A 21,733-nucleotide genomic window follows, 5' to 3' on the forward strand; every position below is an offset into this window, starting at 1 on the left:
CATAATTTTCATGGTATCATCGATATTCATCACTAATTGTGTCTAATTTTAATTTACTGCATTCTGTGTGTTTGTCGTGTGAAAAAAAAAATCTTACATGTTATGTTTATTCTTGTTTATGACTTTGTGAGCTTGTGTGGGTTTGACAGCCTTTCCGACAATGATGTGAATATTGGAAGAGTATGTACTAGGAACAATGGATATGATGCATGATTTGATTAACTCATACTTGTTGATGTGGAAATTGACATTCTTTGTGCACGGCACTCATACTTTACACGTTAAGTTAGTGATTCAATTCTTGAATAGAGTAGGATAAACCCAAAAAACCTTTATTGTATTGACCCATAATCCATTTTTTGAGTGGTTTGGAGATGATTGAGCAATTACAGGAAAACATTGAGATAAATAGGGATTCAGTGCATGAAATTATACTGTGTGGATTGTCTAAAATTAATGAGACAAAGGTCACGCGAAAGTCTTAAGTTGAGGGTTCGTTTTGGAGGCCGAATGTCTAGTAAAAAGGACATAAGATTAATTTGTGTGAAAATAACACTTCTCTCAGAGCCTTTATGACTCAAGCAAGTAAGCTGGTTTGAGATTCATCGACCTAAAGCTCACTATAGGGGTCATATAGAAAGCAAGAAGGGGAGAAGTTAATAATAAGTCATCTTATTGAGCCTTTATAATTCAAGTGAATAAACCTGTAAAAGTTTAAAATTGGTGTCCTAAAACCAAATGGTTTAGGAGTTATCGACTTAAAGCTTGCTACAGGGGATATATAGAAAGTAAATGAGAAGATGGCAAAAAATAGTTAGCAAAGACACAATAACATGAAGAAAACCCTTGGACATTTGGTTGGTAAAATTAAGTAGCTTAGTTTTGTCTTAAAGATTTAAGTAATCAAAATAGGAGAGCCTCTATTTGTTGACATGTAAACTTGTAATGGTGATATCTATCCAAACTAAGAGAGGTTAAGGATTGTAGTTACCTAAACTCCTAACTTTAGAACACACCTTGGGATAATTGAGTGAAAAGAAATTTGGAAGTGTGTATTGCTCGAGTGAGGAAAGGATATATTTGACCACTATGGGTCGGGAATATACAATCATAAGCTTGATATGTTGCCATGAGTTCACACACGCGTTGAGTTATGCATCTAACAGGTAAAAGTTGATTTTATTTGTACATTATTGAAATTGTTTCTTATGTTGATTATTGAATTCCAATCCTTAGACATGGTATGTTGTCAAGCCACGTTTTGTATAGAGTCAAGTCACTATCTTGTTTGAAGACAAACAATAATTCAAGTTTGAGAGATTTGATAAGTACGTTTTTATACACTTATTCTACCACAAAACATGATGAAGTGTTGAGAATAGTGTTTGGATACGGCTTAATTCTGTACAATTTCATTTTGTAGAACTATATTGATGGATATAGCGGAATTCAAAAGAAAAGAAGCGAAAAAAGACCAAAAAGGAAGAAAACGAAAGTTTAGGGACCAAAGTGTAAATAGCCAAAAGATGAATCAAAAGCATAAACGAAGATGTCAAAGGATCAAGGACCAATTTGTTGAAGATTTGAAGTGTTGGAAGAAGAAAAAGGAGAAAAGAGGTCAAAAAGCAAGAATTTGAAGTTCGTCGACCAAATCCTATTTTTGGAAGAAACTTTATACCATGCAGTCACATGGTGGTAATCAAATAAAGATCAAGGGCAATCATGTATAACCATGTAGTCGTATGGTACAATTCACCATGAAATTTTCAGTTTCCTTTGATTCAAATTCTTATGGAAACAAATTGCAAGACATATATAAAAACCTATAGCCGTCAACTCAAGGGGGAACGCATTGGGAGACACAAGAACACATGTTGAAGGTAAATTTGAGCCACAATAATGAAGAGAAATACAAAGCGTGATGGGATTTCAAGTAGATTATTAAACCGTTGATGTTGTTTCTTCAAATTTCTAGCATTTTATTATTTTCTCCTTGTTAGGCTAGGGATTTCTGTACTAGGAGAACGATGATCCTTGTGATGTAAACTTTTGAATTCTAGTTTTACAATATTGGTAGTAGGACATGTTCCTTGAATTTTGAATTGTTCATATGCAATTGAGGGCCATGTAGTTCAAATTGTTTGATTGGATTCCTTCACGAAAAGACCGTCTAGATAAGAATATAATTTGTGATCATCTTATGTATGACGAAATTATTTTCGAGAACATCTACGAACCTCCTATAGAAGCTCTCGTATATGATCTTGGTGATCAAATAAAACGATGTTAGGTTTAATATAGACATTTGTTGTCAGATATATTTTGTCTAGTCGGAGAGTCTCAACTTGATCAGTGGATACATTGACCTTTCCTATAGAGAGGCATGTTAGATCATAAGGATCAAGTCATCATTGCATTATTGTAGTTAAATGGATCTACATGTGCATTCATGCATTATATGCTAAATTGTTATTTGCTGCTCAATTTTAATATATAATGTACGATTATTTTTATGCGAAATATAACTTAGCCAATTTTTCAGTTATTTTAAAACAAAGCTAACTAATCGAGAAAAAATATGTGGATTGGAAACCTAATTACTCAATATTGAAAAACTTAACTTTGTGGTTAAGGAATATCCTGATAGACCTATTAAGACTATGTGACAAGTCCAAAAGGTTGGGTATGTTGAGTGGGAGACTGTAGATAAGATATCTAGTTGTTTCATTTTGACTTTGATGGCAAACATGTTAAAACAAAGGCTTGAAAGCCAGAGTACCCCCATTACATACTAGAGAACTTTTAGGGCATATTTGGTCATCAAAGTAAGAATGCTCTTTTGAAGTCATTTGTACCTTATAGAACACTCGCATGAAATCCAGAGTGCTTGTGAAGTTTCATAATTTGACAATGATTGCATACTTCAAACATGGCCTAGAGTTTGTATGCAACCATCTATCAAGAATACTCATTTTTTGATATGGTATTGAATTCATTACCTGATAATTTTTCATAGTTTATTATGGATTATCACTTACACAAGATGAAGATACCATTTACTAAGTTGGTGATTTAGATATTGACACGACCTGTCCCGAATCACCCTAGATTACTCGAAACGTGATGTGTACCGATGATAGATGCTGACTAAATGTCAAATCTATCACCAAGGCTGACTATGAGTTATTTCAAAAAATGCAACAAAATCAAGTGCTTATATAAAATATAATGCGATGGGCCCAAAATATTTATTTCGTGCTTCATCAATATAAATTATAATATTCAACATGCCGTGTGGCTCTCATTTCAAAATTATTGGGCTCTTCCAGCTAAAAAGAATCAAATGCTACCTATACGAAAAATCGTTGGAAAATATATGAGTTGATAGCTCAGTGAGTGGAGAATTTCGAAAATAAATATACTCTTTCCATTTTATATTTTTATCGAAAAACGAGTTCATATCATTAAATAACTCGCAAGATAACATCATATAACTATAGTCAAAACGTGAGATATTCACATAACGTGGTAAAATATCATCTCAAAATCATGATATAAACATCAGTTGATAATCATGCTATAATCTCATCACATCAAATGTACTTGAAAATCCACAAAAAATGTATCCTCTGACTAAATTTGTAATCCGCCCCTCGGGCTAAGAACTTTTATCACGAGCCTTTGGCCCCCTCCGTAAACGAAAGTCAGTCTCAAAGATCTCTCATAATCAATTCTAGAACACGGCCAACACCCCTCTGTGAACTATATATACACGATCAAGACCAATGTTAGGTCGAAATCCTCCGTGTAGGATAGAACACGACCAAGGCCCCTCTGTGAACTAAAAGAAGTATATAATCATGGGACTTTTCTGATCGATCTCAATATCACGTCTTACATACCAAACAAATCTCAATATCACATGTCTCATATACCAAATCACAAACGTACAATAAATAATCCTTGAAATTTCACATGTATCATAATAAAAGAGATTTCCATAATAATAATATAATCGAACACATAATTGTAGACAAATGCACACACTTTGATAGTAGACTTAATTTATAAATACTTTAAAAATATTTATGTTTTTCCACTCAAAGTACTATGTTCGCAAAATCAACTCGATTGGTAAGCTGTTCTGATGTCAGTATCGTCGCCTGAAATACGATTTAATTTTTAAATAAACAATTAATTATTTTAAATAATTTCAACAGTTAAATAGGCGATACCCAAACTTAATCATTTCACATTTAAGTGATTTCTAAGTCTCTTTAATCATTAAAACTAGTTTTTCTTTCATCCTACTTTATTTCATAGTTTATTATACTTAACCCCTTCAATAAAATTGAATTTAATCTAACAATCTAACAACTATAAAATCAAACATAACTTGACAATAAGTAACTTTTTACTTACCTTTCAAAATTGAGAAATTTAAGCATAATAATGTAGACCACTTATTTTCTACCAACATAGACGAACTTTCCTATTTTATTTTTTTTCTTCCTCTTCTCCTTTTTTTTCCTTTCTTTCTTTCTTTCTTTCTTTTTCTCCTCTTCCTTCTCTCTTTCTCGGTTTTTCTTGCTTATGCCCGTCTCCAGCCTTATCTCTCTGCATGTATATATCATATGAAAATGGTAACAGATTAATTACTTGCCACGTGTACTCCACAACCCATTTTTGCATAGGAAGTCCTTATTCTTCAATTTTATATAACATCTAGTCCTTTACTTCCAATAATATATAAGTAGATCCCTAAAATTAAGTTTTATCCATTTTAAACCTTTAACTATTTTTCATAATAAATTAAACCCCAATAAAATAATTTATTTCATTTAAATCCCTATTTGATATTGACTTTGACCAATTGAATTTTGGACTAAATAATTTTCTTGACTTTGACTATGAGTGAGTGAGTTATAACAAATATAATGTGGAAAGTGGTATTAATGGTACAATGGCGGTGCTCATGCATCATTTGGCAACTTCTCTAGTTCCAAGCCAAAAGGCAGATTTGGAAAGAGGAGGAAAAAAGTTATCAAGAAGCATGAGAGCAACGAAAGGTTAAAAGTAAATGGAAAGCCTTAAGGCAAGTGTTCCAACTGTGGTCGAACAGGACACTAGAGAAAGACTGCCCAAATGCACCAGTTAGAAAACAAAGTGCGGGTGAGGTTTTTCATTACTGAGTATTAATTAGTGGTTGATGCTACAAATTCCTAAGTTGTAGATTTTTGAACCACTAATTATATCCGCTTGTTTTTGTGGGTGCTTTAGAAAAGTAGAAACTCAGTGAATGCCAATTTAAAATTATCTTTGGCACAAGTGCATAGGAATATTTTATCTCAATTGTGGTAGGCGTTTAATTCTTAAGACTACTATTACGTCTAGTGAATGAAGATGAAACTTGTTTTGTATTTTTGATTTAATAGGATAAAGTTATTCTATAAAATCAGCATCTAATACGAGTAGTATTCAATGAATAAAGTTCATGTTCTGAGCTAGACATTTGATTAATGATCTTTATATTTTAAACTATTCTACATATGAAATAAAAGTTTACTCTTGCACACCATAAAACGTAGCACCATACTAGTGATACATATCTATGGTTTCTTAGACAAATGGACATTAACAGAATAAAAAATTGACTAGAAATGGTTCTCTCAACTAGGTTAAGATTAAACCATTGACAATTTGTGAGTTTTGTTTGGAAGGCAATGTGACCAAAATATCCCTTTTTTCGAGAAAAGGATGGAGCCAAAGATGTAATGGAACTAGTACATTCTGATATGTATGGACCTGTAAATACACTTGAGAATGGGAACTATGAGTATTTTTTCGTAGATAATTACTCTAGATTCAAATACGTTTACCTAATGTCTTGAAAGTCAAATGCTTTTGAAAAATCAAAAGAGTATAAGACTAAGGTCAAGAAACATTTGGGTAAGAGTATCAATACACTTCGATTGGATTGAGGTGGTAAATACCTCTCGAGAGAATTCAGGGACAATTAACAAAAAATGGTGCTATTTTTAATTGAATAAATCTCGTATACGTAAATGAAATGGCTTTTCAGGGAGAAGAAACACAAGATTCTTAAATATGGTTAGATCAATGAACAATTTCTCAACTCTACTTACTCATTTTGGGATATATACTAAAATAGTTGGATAAATTTTTTTAACTTAGTTCCTTATAACTTTGTTCTAAAGACTTTACTAAAATTTTGGAATGGATTCAAGCCCTGTTTGCACACAACCAAGATTTGAGGGTCCAACTCATGTGCTAATGAAAAGGTAAAAAATTTGGAGTCTAGGTTAGAGATGTGCCTGTTTGAGGGATATCCTAAAGATACCAAGGGATACTTTTTATAGTCCTCTAGATAAGAAGGTTTTTGTAAGCACAAATGCAACCATCTCGAAGAATAAGTATATTAATGATCTCAGTCCAAGAATAAGATTGTGTTGGAAGAAATGAGTGGGAGCAATTCTATCTCATCAATTCTTTGAACACAACCTGGGGCAGACATCCTATGGTGTCCAGTAAAAATCTGGGCAACGTGATCTGAATGGGAGAGATGAGTAGTCATCTAATCCAATAGATCAATAGAACGTTGAATATAATGAGGAGATAATGGCGTCACCTAATGTTAATGCCAGCATTGATGAAAACGTTCCAATGATGCCACAGTCCTAGATCAATCGTTTCTTAAACAAAGTTGGAAGATTATCAATTCACCTTCAAGGTACTTGTTGAGTGAAGAGTCCAATACGGCAATATCCATGGTAAAGCTAATGATCTGACTTCATATAGAGAGATTATGGATTTTGTGGATGCAGCAATCTATTTATGAATTGAAGCAGACATCGAGATCTTGGATAGAGATTTGACAAAGTGATTAAGACATTTGATTTTAATTAGAACTTTGATGAATCCTGTATCTGTAAGAAAATACAAGACAAAGTTGTATTTTGTCCTAGTGCTTATGTAGATAACATTCTACTACGTTATGATCTATGAAAGCGTGGTTGGTCCAATAGTTTTATATGAAGGACTTTGTTAAGCTAGCTATGTTATAGTTTTTAGATCTTGAGAGATTCAAAGAACAAGATAATAGCTTGTGCCACGGCTTATATGTTAACAAGATACTTGTTAGATTTGCTATGCAAGATTTAGCCCTCAAACATCAAATCCAACTCTTTAAGGATCAATCTGCAAAGACTCCTAAAGACATTAAGTACAAGAATAGGATACCTTATACGTTGGCAGTAGGCAGTTTTATGTATGCAATGCTGTGCAATAGACCCGGCATTTGTCATACTGTTGGTATGATGGCTCAAGATTATTTAACTTTAGGATCAAAACATTGAATGGCGATAAAACTTATCTTTTAGCACCTCTGTAGAACAAGGAATTACATGTTCATCGCTAGATCTTATTTCGATAGGTTAAAAAGAATTTAGACTTCTAAAGTTATGAGGACCATCACATGTCTACATCTGCATTGTTGTTTACACTTGATGGTAGGGCCATTATTTGAAGAAATATCAAGCAATCATATATTGTTGATTCCACCATGGACGCCAAGAATGTGGCAGCTCATGAAACTATCGAATTGGCTGTATAACTTAGAAATCCTAATGAACATCGAGGTGGTGCCTACAGATGTACATATCTTTGCACTATATTGGGATATCAGTGAGATTGTGGCAAATGTTAAAGAACCATGAGTTATCAAAGGGGTAAACACATTGAACGGAAATATCATCTCTTAAGAGAGATAGTTGATAGAGAAAATGTGATTGTCAGTAAAACTGCTACTAAGATAATCTTGTAGACTTTTTTACTAAAAGTTTATTGGCTAAGTTTTTGAGGGACATCTGCAAGACGTGAGGTTGCAAGACATGACACATATACTCTAGGGAAAGTAGGAGATTTGATGGGTTGTGTGCCCATATAGTATATTTTGTTATGATAAAAGAATTATTAGTTGTGGTTTTATTTATTTATCGCATTATTTATTATCGAGCATGCAAATTAAAGTGCCTATGATTACTTGAGTTAATATAAGTTTAGTACTTGCATTGAGAAGTACAACGTAACACAACTTATATTTTGATCATAAATAATTTGTTCACAACCAATATATAAGGGTTGGCGCTTTGTATTGAAATGTTTTAGTGTTGATCGATTCACTATTTAGGATTGTAATTTGTCCTTATCACAGAAATAGTTAAAGGTGACGCTACTACACTTGGAGTGTATTGAAGGACCGCGTGTCGAATTTAATTCTATAACATGATCGTGTAGAGAATTAAATTTCACTAGACCGATGTGTATTTCATCTAAATCCCTTGATAAGACTATGTATATCTTTTCATGATTTTAAAGGTTCTTTGATTCATCGATGGGTGAGATTAATTTGATTGGTCAAATATCTCGATGAGTTGAAAACTTGAAAATAAGCAGAGTAGACAACATGAATTTGTGTTGGGAACCATTACCCTGGAAAATGGGTAGAGTGACTACTTAAATATCTTCTGTTGAACGGTTAAAATATGAGCTTAGTGTTTAGCGACAGCTTAACTTCGACATCTGTGATTAGTTTTTAGGACCGTTGAAGAAAATGATATTTAAGTTAGTGAAAATAATTAGAAGAGCAAAACGGTCGTTTATGCCAGAACTTAATTATCGGATCTTAAATAAAGATAAAATACATATACGGAAGGTCAGAGGAAAGTATTATAGATTTATTGGCTTCTACGATCTTATATATTCCGAGAGTTCAGTCTCTTGTCTTTAGTGGAAAAAGCAAAGATTAATAATTAGATTGAGTGGCCTAGGGTAGACTAAACAGGACTTAATTATTGTAGCTTGGATAATATATGTTTGATCAGGTCCCTATGGTAGCTTCATGATGTACTAGAACTTAATTACAGTAATTATAATCATTTTGGGCTTAATTGTAATGAAAATAAAGTTTTTTTTACTTAGTTGTAATTACTATGAAAGTTGTAAACTTAATTATAATTGAAGTTCTAGGACTACACATGTAATTAAATGTAAACTAATTGAATTTGGATTTTAATTAAAGCTCCTACTTGAATTTTAATTAGAACTCCTATTTGAATTTGAAATTATTAGTGTATAAGGGTTGAAATTCTTCTATAACTATAAATAGAATTAGATAGATCCTAGACATCATATGAAATTGTACAACATTCATAATATATAATTCTATGGTGTCCAAATTTTGGAGAGAGAAAATTATTTTTATTTATTTTTGAAACGTCCAGTTCAAGAATTGGTTTCTTGATTTAATTAAAAGAAAGTGCCTACCCACCAGCGTAGTCTTGACTTTGAAAAATACCATAGAAGATTTCGAAGTTTCAAGCATCAAGTTCTTTGAATTAAAAAGTTGGAAGTTTGTGATTCAGACTTTATTTAAGAATTGATCATCGAATTTAGGTGAAAATTTGAATAATTTATTCTTGATATAATATAAATGTGAACATTTAAACGATCTTGTTTATTGAATTAAAGAAATTTTTTGAATTTCTGGATAATTCCGCTTTTGCATTTCAACATGACACATGCAGGCTGTTACTGCTACCATGAAAGGTGCTATTAATTAGATTCATTTTATTTCCTTCAGAATCACCATTGTGGTAATCTTAGTGTTCTCAATTTTTGCCCCCAGAGAGGCATTTTTCGCCATCAGCACCTTTAACCTTTCTACCATCTCCTGTATGGTATTGGCTGTGTACATTTTCTTTCGCTAGTGGCAACATCGTGTGGAAGAGAGATCGACTTGTATTTTCATTGGATAGTCACTACATTCCCCAAACTTCACTTCCAATGCTCTTATTCCTTCTAATTTTTCTTCAGCCTGGCTTACCTTTGTGGATCTTTGAGATTTTAGTGTTTCTCCAGTTTATAATAAAATTTCACGATTTATTTTGTTCAAAGATTCCCATAGATGGTGCCAATTTATGGATGATAGAAATTAGATTAACAAATTCTCTCACCTCGCCAGAATTTTTACCCCCAAACTTACTAGAGTATGTGTTCACACTTTGAGCAAGAGGGAATAATGGTTATTTAGGAGGGAGATATTTGAATTGCATGCATTTCTCTTTAAAAGTGGAGGTATTTATAGGTTTTCCTCCAATCTTTGGAATTATTCAATCATTTAGGAAGAACGGCAGAGGTCTGCCTCTTAATAGCTAAATTGTAACCGATTCTATTAAGAGTAACACATTTATTCAATGGCCCATATGTTATTTTATTAATAGCTTGTAGCCAACCTAAATGGGAGAAGCTCACTTACTTTAGGCGAACCTTTTATGCTCTTGTTTCCTCACTTATTGCTTTATGCTTCGCTATCAGTTGGAAAGCTTCATGAATTATTTTTTGAGGTCCAAAAAAACCTAAACTTTATTATCCAAAATTTTGTTGTTCATGTGCGCGGTGGTTTCAAGTTCCTATTTACTGTGTGAATTATGAGGGAAGGCTCGGCATCTGGACAATAAGGATGTGCTAAGATTGTGGTGTATTAAATTTGTAATCATCATAATTGTAATTCTCATCATAGATTCTTCATGAAAACAATGATCATCCAGATTTGAGGATTGAAATTATTTAATTTAACTATGCATGTTTAAATAAATACCCAACAAAGTCATATGAGTACCTCTCGAGGTGCAAAAGATCTGTGAAATAGTCCATGAAAGAAATTAAAGGTTTTAAATTAAGATTAACAAACACCAACTGTAGCCAAAAAAAAAAAAAAAAAAAAAAAAAAAGGAAAAAGACTTGGAGTCCATTTTATTGAGTCACTTTGTAATTCAATATCGAATTATAAAATTTGGCTCTGAGGAAAGGTTCTTCATAACTTTTTGAAGTACTCACTTCATACTTTGTAAGGAACCTTTCAGTTAGTAAAATCTCTAAACAATGATGTCGCGAAAGTGAGTTAAAAATTGTTACACAAAATAGATTTATACCTCTTTGGATTTTTTCGAGCAATATTTCTTGATTTTCGAGCAGGTGTGTCATTTTATTTTGAAGAATCCAAGACCAATTATACAATGCGTATTACAAAATGAAAAGATGTTAAATGGTGGACTTGAAATAGCTAGCAAAAGACAGCTACTTAAAATGGGTTTAACAATTTATATATATTTGATTAACAATGTAAATTTAAGGGTGTGTTTGAGCCCCTTTAATTTTGAAAAATATATTATGGAATAGTATATTGATCGAGTGGTTAGAAAAGAAGGAAAAGTTTTTGGTTTGCTTGTAATATTATTAATTTTAATGAAGAATGTATGATTGAAAATAAATACTATAGAGAAAATAATGTAATACAATGTAAAATAATGAGTGACAAACAAGGGCTAAATGTAAGGCTCGCCTTTTCGTTTATCCCGTGCACTCAAAGTTGTCCACAAAGAAATTGCAAGCCCCTAATATATTAATCTTCGTTCTCCCTATGGCCTCACTCCTAATCACAGATATATGGGAAGGTTTTTTCTCCATGAAATAAGATCCTTGTACTCTAGAAATTTGAGATCTTCAAAGATATTTTCTCTCGCAAAACATATTCAAAAGTGTTACCTTACAGATGTTATATCAAAAAAATCAATATAAACGATCATTATTGATGCCACCAAAAATCTGCACTATATGATTATCGAGCTTGACGATTGAAGATGATCACCAACTAAATCTTAGGTACCAAAAACAAAGGCATCGAGGATCATCTCTCGGATGCTTAAGTTAGCAAAAAAAATTATACGAAAGGCTATAAGCTAAAGTATGTAAAAGTGTACCTTAATAATGGATGAATGGCTGATATTTATAGATGTAGGTGGTTCAATCCTAATAGGATTGGGATATATAGATGTCCATCCTATTTGAGAGTTATAGAAGGCTTGGAAGTCCTTAGGATTTTGACATCACCGTTTGAAAGGATTACTATTGATAGATAAGGTGAAGACTTTAGTAATGGAGTCCTTTTAGGTCAATGAACTTCTAGCGATGTGAGGAAAATGAAGTAGATGAGAGGGGGAGCAGTGGATATGACTATCCTGACCTCGAGGATAAGAAACCCTGAGGATGCTTGGAGTAAAAAGGGAAATCAAGGTCCTCAAGCTCAGAGTCACACTTTATGGTGGGGGTTAAACATAAATTGTTTGTCTAAATTAGAAAACCCGATATAGAAAGAGGAAAAGGATGGTAGGGACCAAGATGTCTAAAGACTTTGAGTTTAAGGTCAAGCTAGATAACCTCGAGCCTGGGATTATAGGTGGTCAGGCAACAAACATAAATTTTACACATTATTAGCCCTTGTGCATTTACGTTTGAGACTCAGAGGACATTGCTTAAAACACTTGAGGTTCAAAGAAAAGATGTAGATTGCTTGGGATGAGTGTGATTGCTTGAGGTCGAGGTAAAGAATGCTCGAGCTCGAGATGAAACATGCTCAAGATCGATATGTAAATTGATAGAGGTCAATGTAAAGGATGCTTGATGTTGAGATGAAGGATGAGTTGTTATGGCCCGAGCCCTTATATCTAGGATACCAAGCCTTGGGCTTTACTATTCCCATTTTTACATCCAAGCTTGTAAAAACTTTTGATTGATGTAGTATATTTTTTGATCATTATGTTCAGTCAATTTTTGCTCATTTATGACAAGTATTTGTCTCAACATTATCAAACACGACTTGTTTAAAGCTCGATGCACTGAAATTTGATTTCAAGTTGAATAACTAGATGTAGTAAAATAGCTCGATTTTAAGTTAAATACTCAAGGAGTTCATGAACTTGGTATTAAAGAATAATCGAAGGAGCTCATGAACTCAACGTCAAGTTAATAATCTCCTATTGGGTATAAGGCAATTTTCTCGGGATCTATGATCGGGTTTATAACATGGTCTATTTTAAGACTCATCATGTTCGAAGATTACGATGTTTACATGGAGTAAGAATTTTAGGTGCTTACACATAGTAATGCTTGATGTGTTTGTTCGAGACAAGGCTTGATATGCTTGCTCTAGATAAGGCTTTTAGGTCCTTGCTTGGGGTAAAGCTTGAGGTGCTTGAAAGGATAGGGGCAAGGGAAGGCTTTGAGGTGTTTGTGCTGGGTAATATGTTAGCACGAGGTAAGGCTTGAGGTGCTCATGCTGCCTCTTATGTTCAGACTTCTCAAGCTAATCTTCATTGGATACATAGCTTCTTCAATACAAATATATTTTTCACTTCGAGTGACTAGCTCAGTCACTGACTTTGGTGTGGTCTTTGACAAAGAATTTGAATGCCTCACACTTTTATGACTTGTGTGAGGGCAAAGATTATTGGTGTAATTTGTAGGTCAGGTATCTGGAGCCTCTCTTTATTATACCGTGTAATAAAGTCATGCATGGATTCATTTTTGTCCTTTGCGAAGCTGCATGAGGGATACTGCGATCTGCTTGTTACATTTACTACATGCAAAGAAGGCAGAGAGCTTGTTATATAAGTTTGAGATTGAGGCAATGTAGTTGGGCTCTAGGGTAGAGAATCAATCCTTATTAGCATTAGTCAAGGTTTATAGATAAGCTTTTCACTTTATTAGGTCTTCATGACGTCCGTATACATATTGAGATGGTTCATTAGGTCAATTGTTCTATCGTATTCCTTTATTCTAGGGATATTTAAATCTGTTGAGCAATGGATATGTGAAGATCTCAAGAGTGAACGAAGTGTTAGGATAAAAATTTTGACCCTTGCGTATTCTAAAGTAGACCAGCTGTAATCCCACCCTAAATGATCCTAGGGAATTCACTTGAGTCCATGGCAACTGACCTCAAGGCTGAGGTCATAGGAGAGAAGCTCGAGGTTCTCGTTTCTCCAATATTTGGAGCTGGATGAGGAACTAGAGCTTGACTTAGCAATTGAATCTACTTAGCAACTTGTTGGTAGAGCTCTTCGAATGCTCTAGAAGTAACTTCTATTGTAAGGGGATTGGTCTCTTGAAGAACTAAAGGATCATCGACGGGGGTTGAACCGAAAGGGATAAGCTTGCTGGAAAAAGTCCTAAATGTGTATTAACCATGAGTTTTGATAGTGCTTCACATAGATGGCGTCAATTATGTTACCAACAATCTGCACTAACAGATTCCTAAGCACATTTAAGGATGATCACAAACAGAACCTTTAGTACTTGAAGCAAAGGTGTCGAGTTATATCATCATCACCCCTCTGATGGTTAAGATAGCGTGAAGAAAATTTATGCGAAGGGCTATAAGCTAAAGTATATAAAAGCGTACCTCAATAATGGATAAATGCCATGTATTTATAGAGGTATGTGGTCCAATCCAAATAGGATTGGAATACATAGGTGTCCATCCTGTTTGGCAGTCATAGAAGACTTGGAAGTCCTTAGGAGTTGGACATTACCATATGAAAGGAGTACTAATGATTGATAAGGTTAGGACTCTAGTAGTAGAGTCCTCTTAGGTCAAGGAACTCGGAGTGGCGTGAAGAAAATGTAGTAGATGAGAGTGGGAGCAGTGGATATGACTATCCTAACCTCGAGCATGACAAACCCCCAGGATGCTTGAAGTGAAAAGAGAAACCGAGATCCTTGAGCTTGGGTTACATGTCATGGTCAGGGTTAAACATAGATTGTCTATCTAGGTAGGAAACCTGATAGAAAAAGAAGAGAAGGATAGTGAGGCACATGCCTAAAGACCTCAAGCTCGAGGCTGAGCCCCACCATACAAACCCAAGGATGTTTTGGCTTGAGGAGAGAGCCCGAGTTATGACCTCAAGGCCTGCGGTCGTAGGTGGTCGGGCAACAAACATAAATTGTACACATTAATCATTAAGAGTAGTTAAAATGTGCGCTTCCTAGGCATCTTCTCGAATTAATCTTATCTTAACTTACCCTTTATTTTGGAGAAAGGATATTTTCTAAAACTTGGCTATCAGCAATCTCATCTAACTTAAGTGAGTAAACATGGCTAAGCAGCACTAAGATCCCTATTGCATGTTACACCAAGTGGTGCAATCATTGAGAAGTCAATACGATTTTGACATGTTTGGTAAATATGAACAAGATAACATTAAAAACATTCAAATAGAAAAAAAAAAAAAAAATTCAAGATCTTGTCAGGTATACAATCAATTCTTATATACTCTTTACCAAAACACAAGGAGAGCAAGAATTCATATATTCAACCTGAGAAGATTCCCCTCAGAATAGCTAAAAGGAAAATTTTGTTCTATTCTTTCGATTCTTCTTCATTCTCTTGGACCCGCAAATGAAGCTGAACTGAAATCCAACGAAATTGCCAAAACAAGAAAATAGTCCCTTTCCATTAGAACGTCCTCTTCGATGAAACCCTTTGGATTTCTTCTTACCCTTAATATCACTTGTCAGTGGAATTTGATCATCTTTTCTCCCTTCAATGCTTACTGATTTCGTTCTACCACCTTCAGATTCACGTGGAAGTGACCAGTTTTCGAAAACTGAGCTCCCATATTCGTCCCCTTCTGCCGTATATAATCCTTTCTTCAAATAAGCTGCCACCTCTGATGGCAATGGCCGCATTACAGAGAAATGGGAGGCGCTGGAGGCAACAAAACTCTTTATTTCAGCCTGCAGATCAGGTTCTGATGGATTCTGTTTTATAAGTTTTTGGGAAATTGGAGAAAAACTTGAATTCTTGGGTGATATTTCGATACTGGAATTCTTTTCTGACCCCTCCTGGGTGCAATTCTTGTTTTCTTCCTCAATCTGATCAAACATTTCTGCATCATTGTTCCTAACTGTCGAAATACTTAATTCGCTGCCCGGGTTTTCATCCAGGATTCTGTTGTCTATCAGGTGGACAGAAAGATTCAGGATTCCTTGCAAATGACCCGATGGACGGCATATTTGAAGCGCAACCAGCCGAGAGCATTGATTTTTCTGCACGAGGGGTTGCAAAAGATTGTTGATGGGAAGATGGGTTGTCCCAATGGGGAGGTCGCGCAACCATGCAACATTATAGATTTCGATTGTGACAGCTGGATTTTCAGATTTAAGGAATGCATCATCAACGAGGAAGACAACCTTGTAATTCCATGTTGGATTCGTGTGCCCTTTGAGATCCACCTTTGTCGTTAACTTATGATCGGGATGTATATATACAACTGCAAATGTGCGCAGCATTTTGGACACCGGAGGCAGGTCTTTTGCTGAAATGATGGTGATTTCGAGGAGCTTGAAGGGAAGTTGATGAAGCGACATGGTAATTGTTAAGGGCGTGTAGATTTCTGTCTTCTTCTCTTGTCGCCGTCTCTGAGCGACGACAAGTTGGAATGGAAGGAGGGAGAATAAGCATTAAGAAGTGGTTGCTAATTTGGTCAATGCAGGCTATTTGGTTCTCGGTTCATTGCCACTAGAAAATCGGAAGGTAACAACGAAATAATAGCTATGGTTGTTGGGATTTAAGATTAGAGCTAGAAATTGTGTGTTTTTCTCTCTTTCTTCCAAAAAAAATGATCTCAATAATATTCCTAGATATAGTATGCCACTCACTAGAAATGGGTGTTTTCTCTCCAGACTGGATTGAACTGATTGGTTTAATTTGAATTCATTTAAAATTTAAGAGGTTCAAAATCATGGTCCAAAATGAGATAGTTCTGAAACTGATGCTGGTTCTCAATTCCAGCTAAAAAAATTTAAATTTGGTCTAATATTATTATTTGTTTATATTCTCTAAATTAAATTAACGAATAAGTAAATTTATAAAATGCCACGAGTAATGTATTGAAGCTCAGAATGAAGAATAAAGGGGGAGGGGAGGTTGAAGGTTTGGTGAAATTTGATTATGATATGGAGCAGGAGCCCATGGCTACTACTGAGCTGAGAATCGTACATCTAATTTTCATTTTAGATTTGGTGTATGAGATGAGCAGCATATTAGAGATTTGATTACAAATTAGGGAGACTTCGATGAGTTATGAGCATTGATAATGAAGAGTAGGGAGATACAACTTCAAGAATAAGGGCTTCAATTGATACTTTCAATGCAATGACTGATATGGAGGATCTAGCGATCATTGCATAAACCTATTCTTTACTTTAGTTTATTTGTGTGCTACTTTATAACATGTGCAATAAACTTTCTCATTTTTTGATTGTGCAAGGCTTGTCTTTGAGTCCAAGGCTATACTAAAGTTTGCAATCAATGTATATTCAGTTAAAAGCAACTGGGTGATTAAATACAAAAAAGATGATGCTTACCAAAATTGAGAGCCAGATGCAGAGGGGATTTTCCATGGGTATTGTATGCTAACAACGAACATAGTAAGATAAGTTTTGTGATAAAAACATCTAGAGAAGAGCATACTTGTGCTATGGTGTATACGAAATTCAGAGTGAGCTCAACTTATTTGGCAAATAGATATTTATTTGACTAGCGGGCTAAACCAAACATGTTAGTGAGCACATTCATGTAGAGGCTTAAAGGGAATGGTTTAGGTGACATCTCACCTTAACAAGTGTAAAAAATAAAGGATAAGGTGCTAGGAAAATTAGGAGTGTGATGGACCATTACAATGTACCATGGGATTATTGTAAGGAGTTGAATAGGACAAATGTACTATTTTGGTTAAGGGGTATGCTAGAAAATTCAAACGACCATACATTTGGCTTATATTATTGATGGAGGGTTTACTAGGGTCTGTAAAAGGGGTTGATCAGGATAGGTGGTTGCTTACTAAAGATAGAGCACGATGGACAGTTGTTAACTGCAGTTGGCATCAATGCTAATAATGGTATGTATTTATTGGCATGTGTAGTCTTTGACATTGAGAACAAGGATAACTGGAGATGAATTTGAGAACAAGGATAACTGGAGATGAATTTTGGAGTTGTTGAAAGATGATCTGCATATGCACAACAACCATAGCTGGACATTTATTTATGATAAGCAAAAGGGCTTGACTAATGCAAACGAGTTATTGTTTGAGCATTCAGAGCACAACACACGTGTTAGACACCTATAAAACAATTTTAGTATCTCTTGCAAGAGATTGGTAATAAATGCATTTTATACACTTATTTAGGCCATAAAACTTGAATAATTGGGGTAAATATGTTGGAAATACGGATTAAATATATATAAATTATGTTTTGCATACAACATTGATGAATATAGTGAATTTAGGAAAAACAAGTGAAAAAAGATCAAAACAGAAGAAAAACAAAGTTCAGAGAACAAAGTGCAAATGGTCGAAAGAGACTCAGGAGAGATAAACAATGAAGTCAAAGAGTCAAAGACCAATTTAGAAATGAATCCAAGCTATTGTTGATGTTCGTCACAAGAATCGAGGAGGTGTACATTTAGGAGTTAGGGAATATTGTGAAAGAGAGATGTGTACCATCCAATTTGAATGGTGTGATCTTAGTGTTCAAATATATATGTCAATTATGAATTAAATTGATTACTGAATTCTCACATTTCAAAAATCGCGTCCTCTTAATTTTCGAGCAAAAACTTGTCTAAATAATATTAGAATATTATCAAAAGTTTGTGTTTTTGTTCAGTTCAAGAAGAGGCAACCAATGTGGCAATCATTACATTGGTTCAGCCCATATGATTGGTCGTATGTTGAAGTAATAACTCTAGAAGAAACAATGTATCATGGGAGATAGATAATCATGTTGGCTCCAGTGCAGGTGTCAAATCTATCTCAAGGAGATTTGTTGCGACAACAATTCACATCCTTATTTTCATTTCATCTCTTTTTCTACTATTTTAATGTTAGATTGTGACACTGTGGATCACTCCAAAATACAGAGGGCTAGGCAAATCCAACGATACTCAGGCTCAGTCCGTTTTATGCTTTGACATACAATTTTCCAAAAGAAATAATTATATCTAGTCATACAAGAACTCCTTAATATCAAACAAGATCATAACAAAGACAATTTTTAATATTTTTTCCCATTCATATGATACATACTAAATTGACCAATACTAACCAATTGACTATGTGTGTAAAAAAATTGCTCGTATTAATTCGCTATATATATTTATATATATATGACATGCACTTCCTTCTTCAGTCAGTAATCCACCAAGCGTCATCATATAAGTAGGTTAAACCTAATCTTAATTTCTTCACCAATCTGCATAGAAACAAACAGTTCATATCTCAATAAGCAACCGAATAAGAGAAGTATATTAGTCAGAAAATAATGCATTAAAAACAGAAATATCTTAATGTAATTGGCTAAACTTACCATCCTTTTTCTTTCCACAAGATCTCAAGAAATAACAAAACGCAATTCCCAATAATAAAGCAGCAATCCCACCAAGAATAATTGCTATTGATTTTGATGAAATGCCTTTTATTCCCTTGTCATCTGTCAAAAAGGAAATTGTTTATTAAGATCTTAAAAATGTTCAGTGTATTGTAAAATGAATTTCACTTTTTCATGACTGTTTTGCCACCTGATAACATCGTGGCTGCGAAATCTTGAAATTGAGAATGAATAGAGCTTCGAATATGTGATGTAAGATGAAATACTGTCAAATTTTAGACATTATTCATTTTCCTCATTAGGTGGGACATTGACTTGAGGAAACGTAAGCCATGTTAAGGAGGAAATTTCACAAAAATGTCAATTTTAATCTAGTCGTTTGCAAAAATGTCTAATTTGGAAGAATTTAGACCAAAATATCCTTATTAACAATTTATAATTCCACACTAAGATAAAAAAAAAAAAGGACATTTTTGCAATAGTGTTATTGATCAATTACATTTTGACACATAACCTGCCATATTTATTTCAAAAACTATACATGTCAAATAACAATAAATGTTATGTTTTTCATTGATTCAAAAATATCGAGAACGACATTTTTAAATGTAGAGAAATGTCATGTTCAAAATGAAATGTCATTCTAGACAAATAAAACGATGTTTAAATGTCGAGAATGACATATGAAATGTTCAGAAACATTATTTTAATGTAGCTTCTCATGAAAGCCACTTCTCAAAATTCGTGACAAATTGATAAAAAAATCAAATGTCGAGAATATCATTTTCAAAATGTAGTTTTTTATTAAGGGCGTAATAGACAAGTTGACACTAAATTCAAATGAGTAAACACTTTTCAATTCATACCCTTAAAATTGGACATTCTTAAAAATGCCCTCATGTTAAATTGTTGTCAATATGTAACGTTCATGCTACGATTCTGACATTAAGTTGAGACTAACATACTGATTAAAATTGAAAGTAAATCGTAGCTAAAACAAATTAAAGTTGGTTGATCCACTAAAAGAGTCTATTTACTTGCCTCCATTTGGCGAATTTAGAAACAGTTATGAATAGGATTAACAAACGAAATAACAATACATCTCATGAAATGTATAACAAGTAATAATTAAGTTTGAAATTAATATTAAATTTTAACAAGTAATAGCATATTCTTATATCATGTGAAACTATCCGGACTAGTTGAAAAGCAGACATTTATTTATTTGAATTTTACCTTTGAACGAGTAGCCACCAAACTCATCTCCATGATAACTATAGCTGATGAAGCAGCTATCTAGATATGCTTCTCCAGAAATAGAATACTTGCATTCTTCCTCAGCTATTTGCACAGCGCTGCTCACGCACACCCCACAGTCACAGGCCGCCAAGCTTTCTTCACACTGCGCCATCACATGGATTAATTCATAAGTCGTCTCATAAAATCCATTCCCACTCAAAATCCCACTTTCTACTGCTGCAAATGCTTTGTCTTTCACTTCTTCAAATCTACTTTTTTTCACCTTATATTTGCTGCAAGTTTTGTGAAGAAGTTGAACTCGAGAAGTCTCGATCCCATCAGGCTGATAGTGGACGTAGCACCCGGAAAGCTGGATTCGGACTGGTATGTTTGAGCCGCACAGATTTTTTGACAGTTCAGGGAAGTTTTTCATGCAGTTTCTGCACTCGGATTGGGTGAGATCATTTCTGCACTGGAACCGGCCCAAAACTGGACCCACGTGATCATTGGAAATGCTGGTTTCATAGAACTTGGACTGAGAGGATTGGATGAGAAATTCTTCAAAAAGTGAGGAAAGTTCTGAGGACTGAGAAAGATTGATATTTGTTGAAGTTTGATTTGAACATTGTTTGTATACCAAGTTGTCATGGTCTGCTGAAATGGTGTTTGCTGCAGCTGGTAATATAAGAACAAAATTTATGACAAGAATTAGCCATAGAAGAGATTGGAGAATTAAAGAATTTGCTGATAGATCCATGCGAGAATGTGTTTGAGGTTCATTTGTTCAAGATTGGCTACGAGATTGAAGGTTACTTTAAGCATATAATATTCCACTTTTTGTTAGGAAAAAAGATAATGGAAATGTCTTGCAGTTATGTTGCTTTTTTTACATGTAATGTTGGTATGGGAGATTTTTATTTTTTCACACCAAATTCCATCTACCCCTTCGATGGGTTTAAGATTGTATAGTTAAGCGAAAATTTCATTGTTGTCCCAACTTTTATAGTTTTAATAATAAGTTGGTCTTCAACCTTATTGTTGTTGTACACTCGTCATTAATGATTGAAAACATACAAATATTCATTAAAATTATCGAATACAGCTTGCTAACATGTCTTATTTTACATTTTTGGACTTTATGTCAAGTTAGAAAGCAAAATCAAGTTCCACAAAGTTGGATATG

General features: G+C 34.1%; 2 protein-coding genes across 2 annotated transcripts; both read right to left on the reverse strand.

Annotated features, from left to right (window-relative positions):
• Positions 1-15,159: 15,159 nt before the first annotated feature.
• LOC111408230 lies at positions 15,160-16,443 on the reverse strand. The gene has a single exon (XM_023038020.1). The coding sequence runs from the start codon at positions 16,285-16,287 to the stop codon at positions 15,259-15,261; it is 1,029 nt and encodes a 342-aa protein (XP_022893788.1). The 5' UTR covers positions 16,288-16,443; the 3' UTR covers positions 15,160-15,258.
• Positions 16,444-18,857: 2,414 nt separating this feature from the next.
• On the reverse strand, positions 18,858-21,396 carry LOC111408231 (cysteine-rich repeat secretory protein 11-like). Its single transcript, XM_023038022.1, has 3 exons — positions 20,548-21,396; positions 19,291-19,413; positions 18,858-19,176 (listed from the first exon to the last, which is right to left on the reverse strand). Exons 1-3 carry the CDS (start codon positions 21,305-21,307, stop codon positions 19,169-19,171), a joined length of 891 nt encoding a protein of 296 aa, XP_022893790.1. The 5' UTR covers positions 21,308-21,396; the 3' UTR covers positions 18,858-19,168.
• Positions 21,397-21,733: the final 337 nt, after the last annotated feature.

The sequence above is a fragment of the Olea europaea genome, chromosome 13 (assembly GCF_002742605.1).
Source record: "Olea europaea var. sylvestris chromosome 13, O_europaea_v1, whole genome shotgun sequence".
Lineage (NCBI taxonomy): Eukaryota > Viridiplantae > Streptophyta > Magnoliopsida > Lamiales > Oleaceae > Olea > Olea europaea.

Bases quoted from the DNA above. Each gene is read 5' to 3' on its own strand.
- LOC111408230 (XM_023038020.1), bottom strand. From the start codon at position 16,287: ATGTCGCTTCATCAACTTCCCTTCAAGCTCCTCGAAATCACCATCATT.
- LOC111408231 (XM_023038022.1), bottom strand. From the start codon at position 21,307: ATGGATCTATCAGCAAATTCTTTAATTCTCCAATCTCTTCTATGGCTA. The intron at 19,414-20,547 runs GTAAAATTCAAA...CCTTTTTGACAG, and splicing joins TGGTGGCTACTCGTTCAAAG to ATGACAAGGGAATAAAAGGC.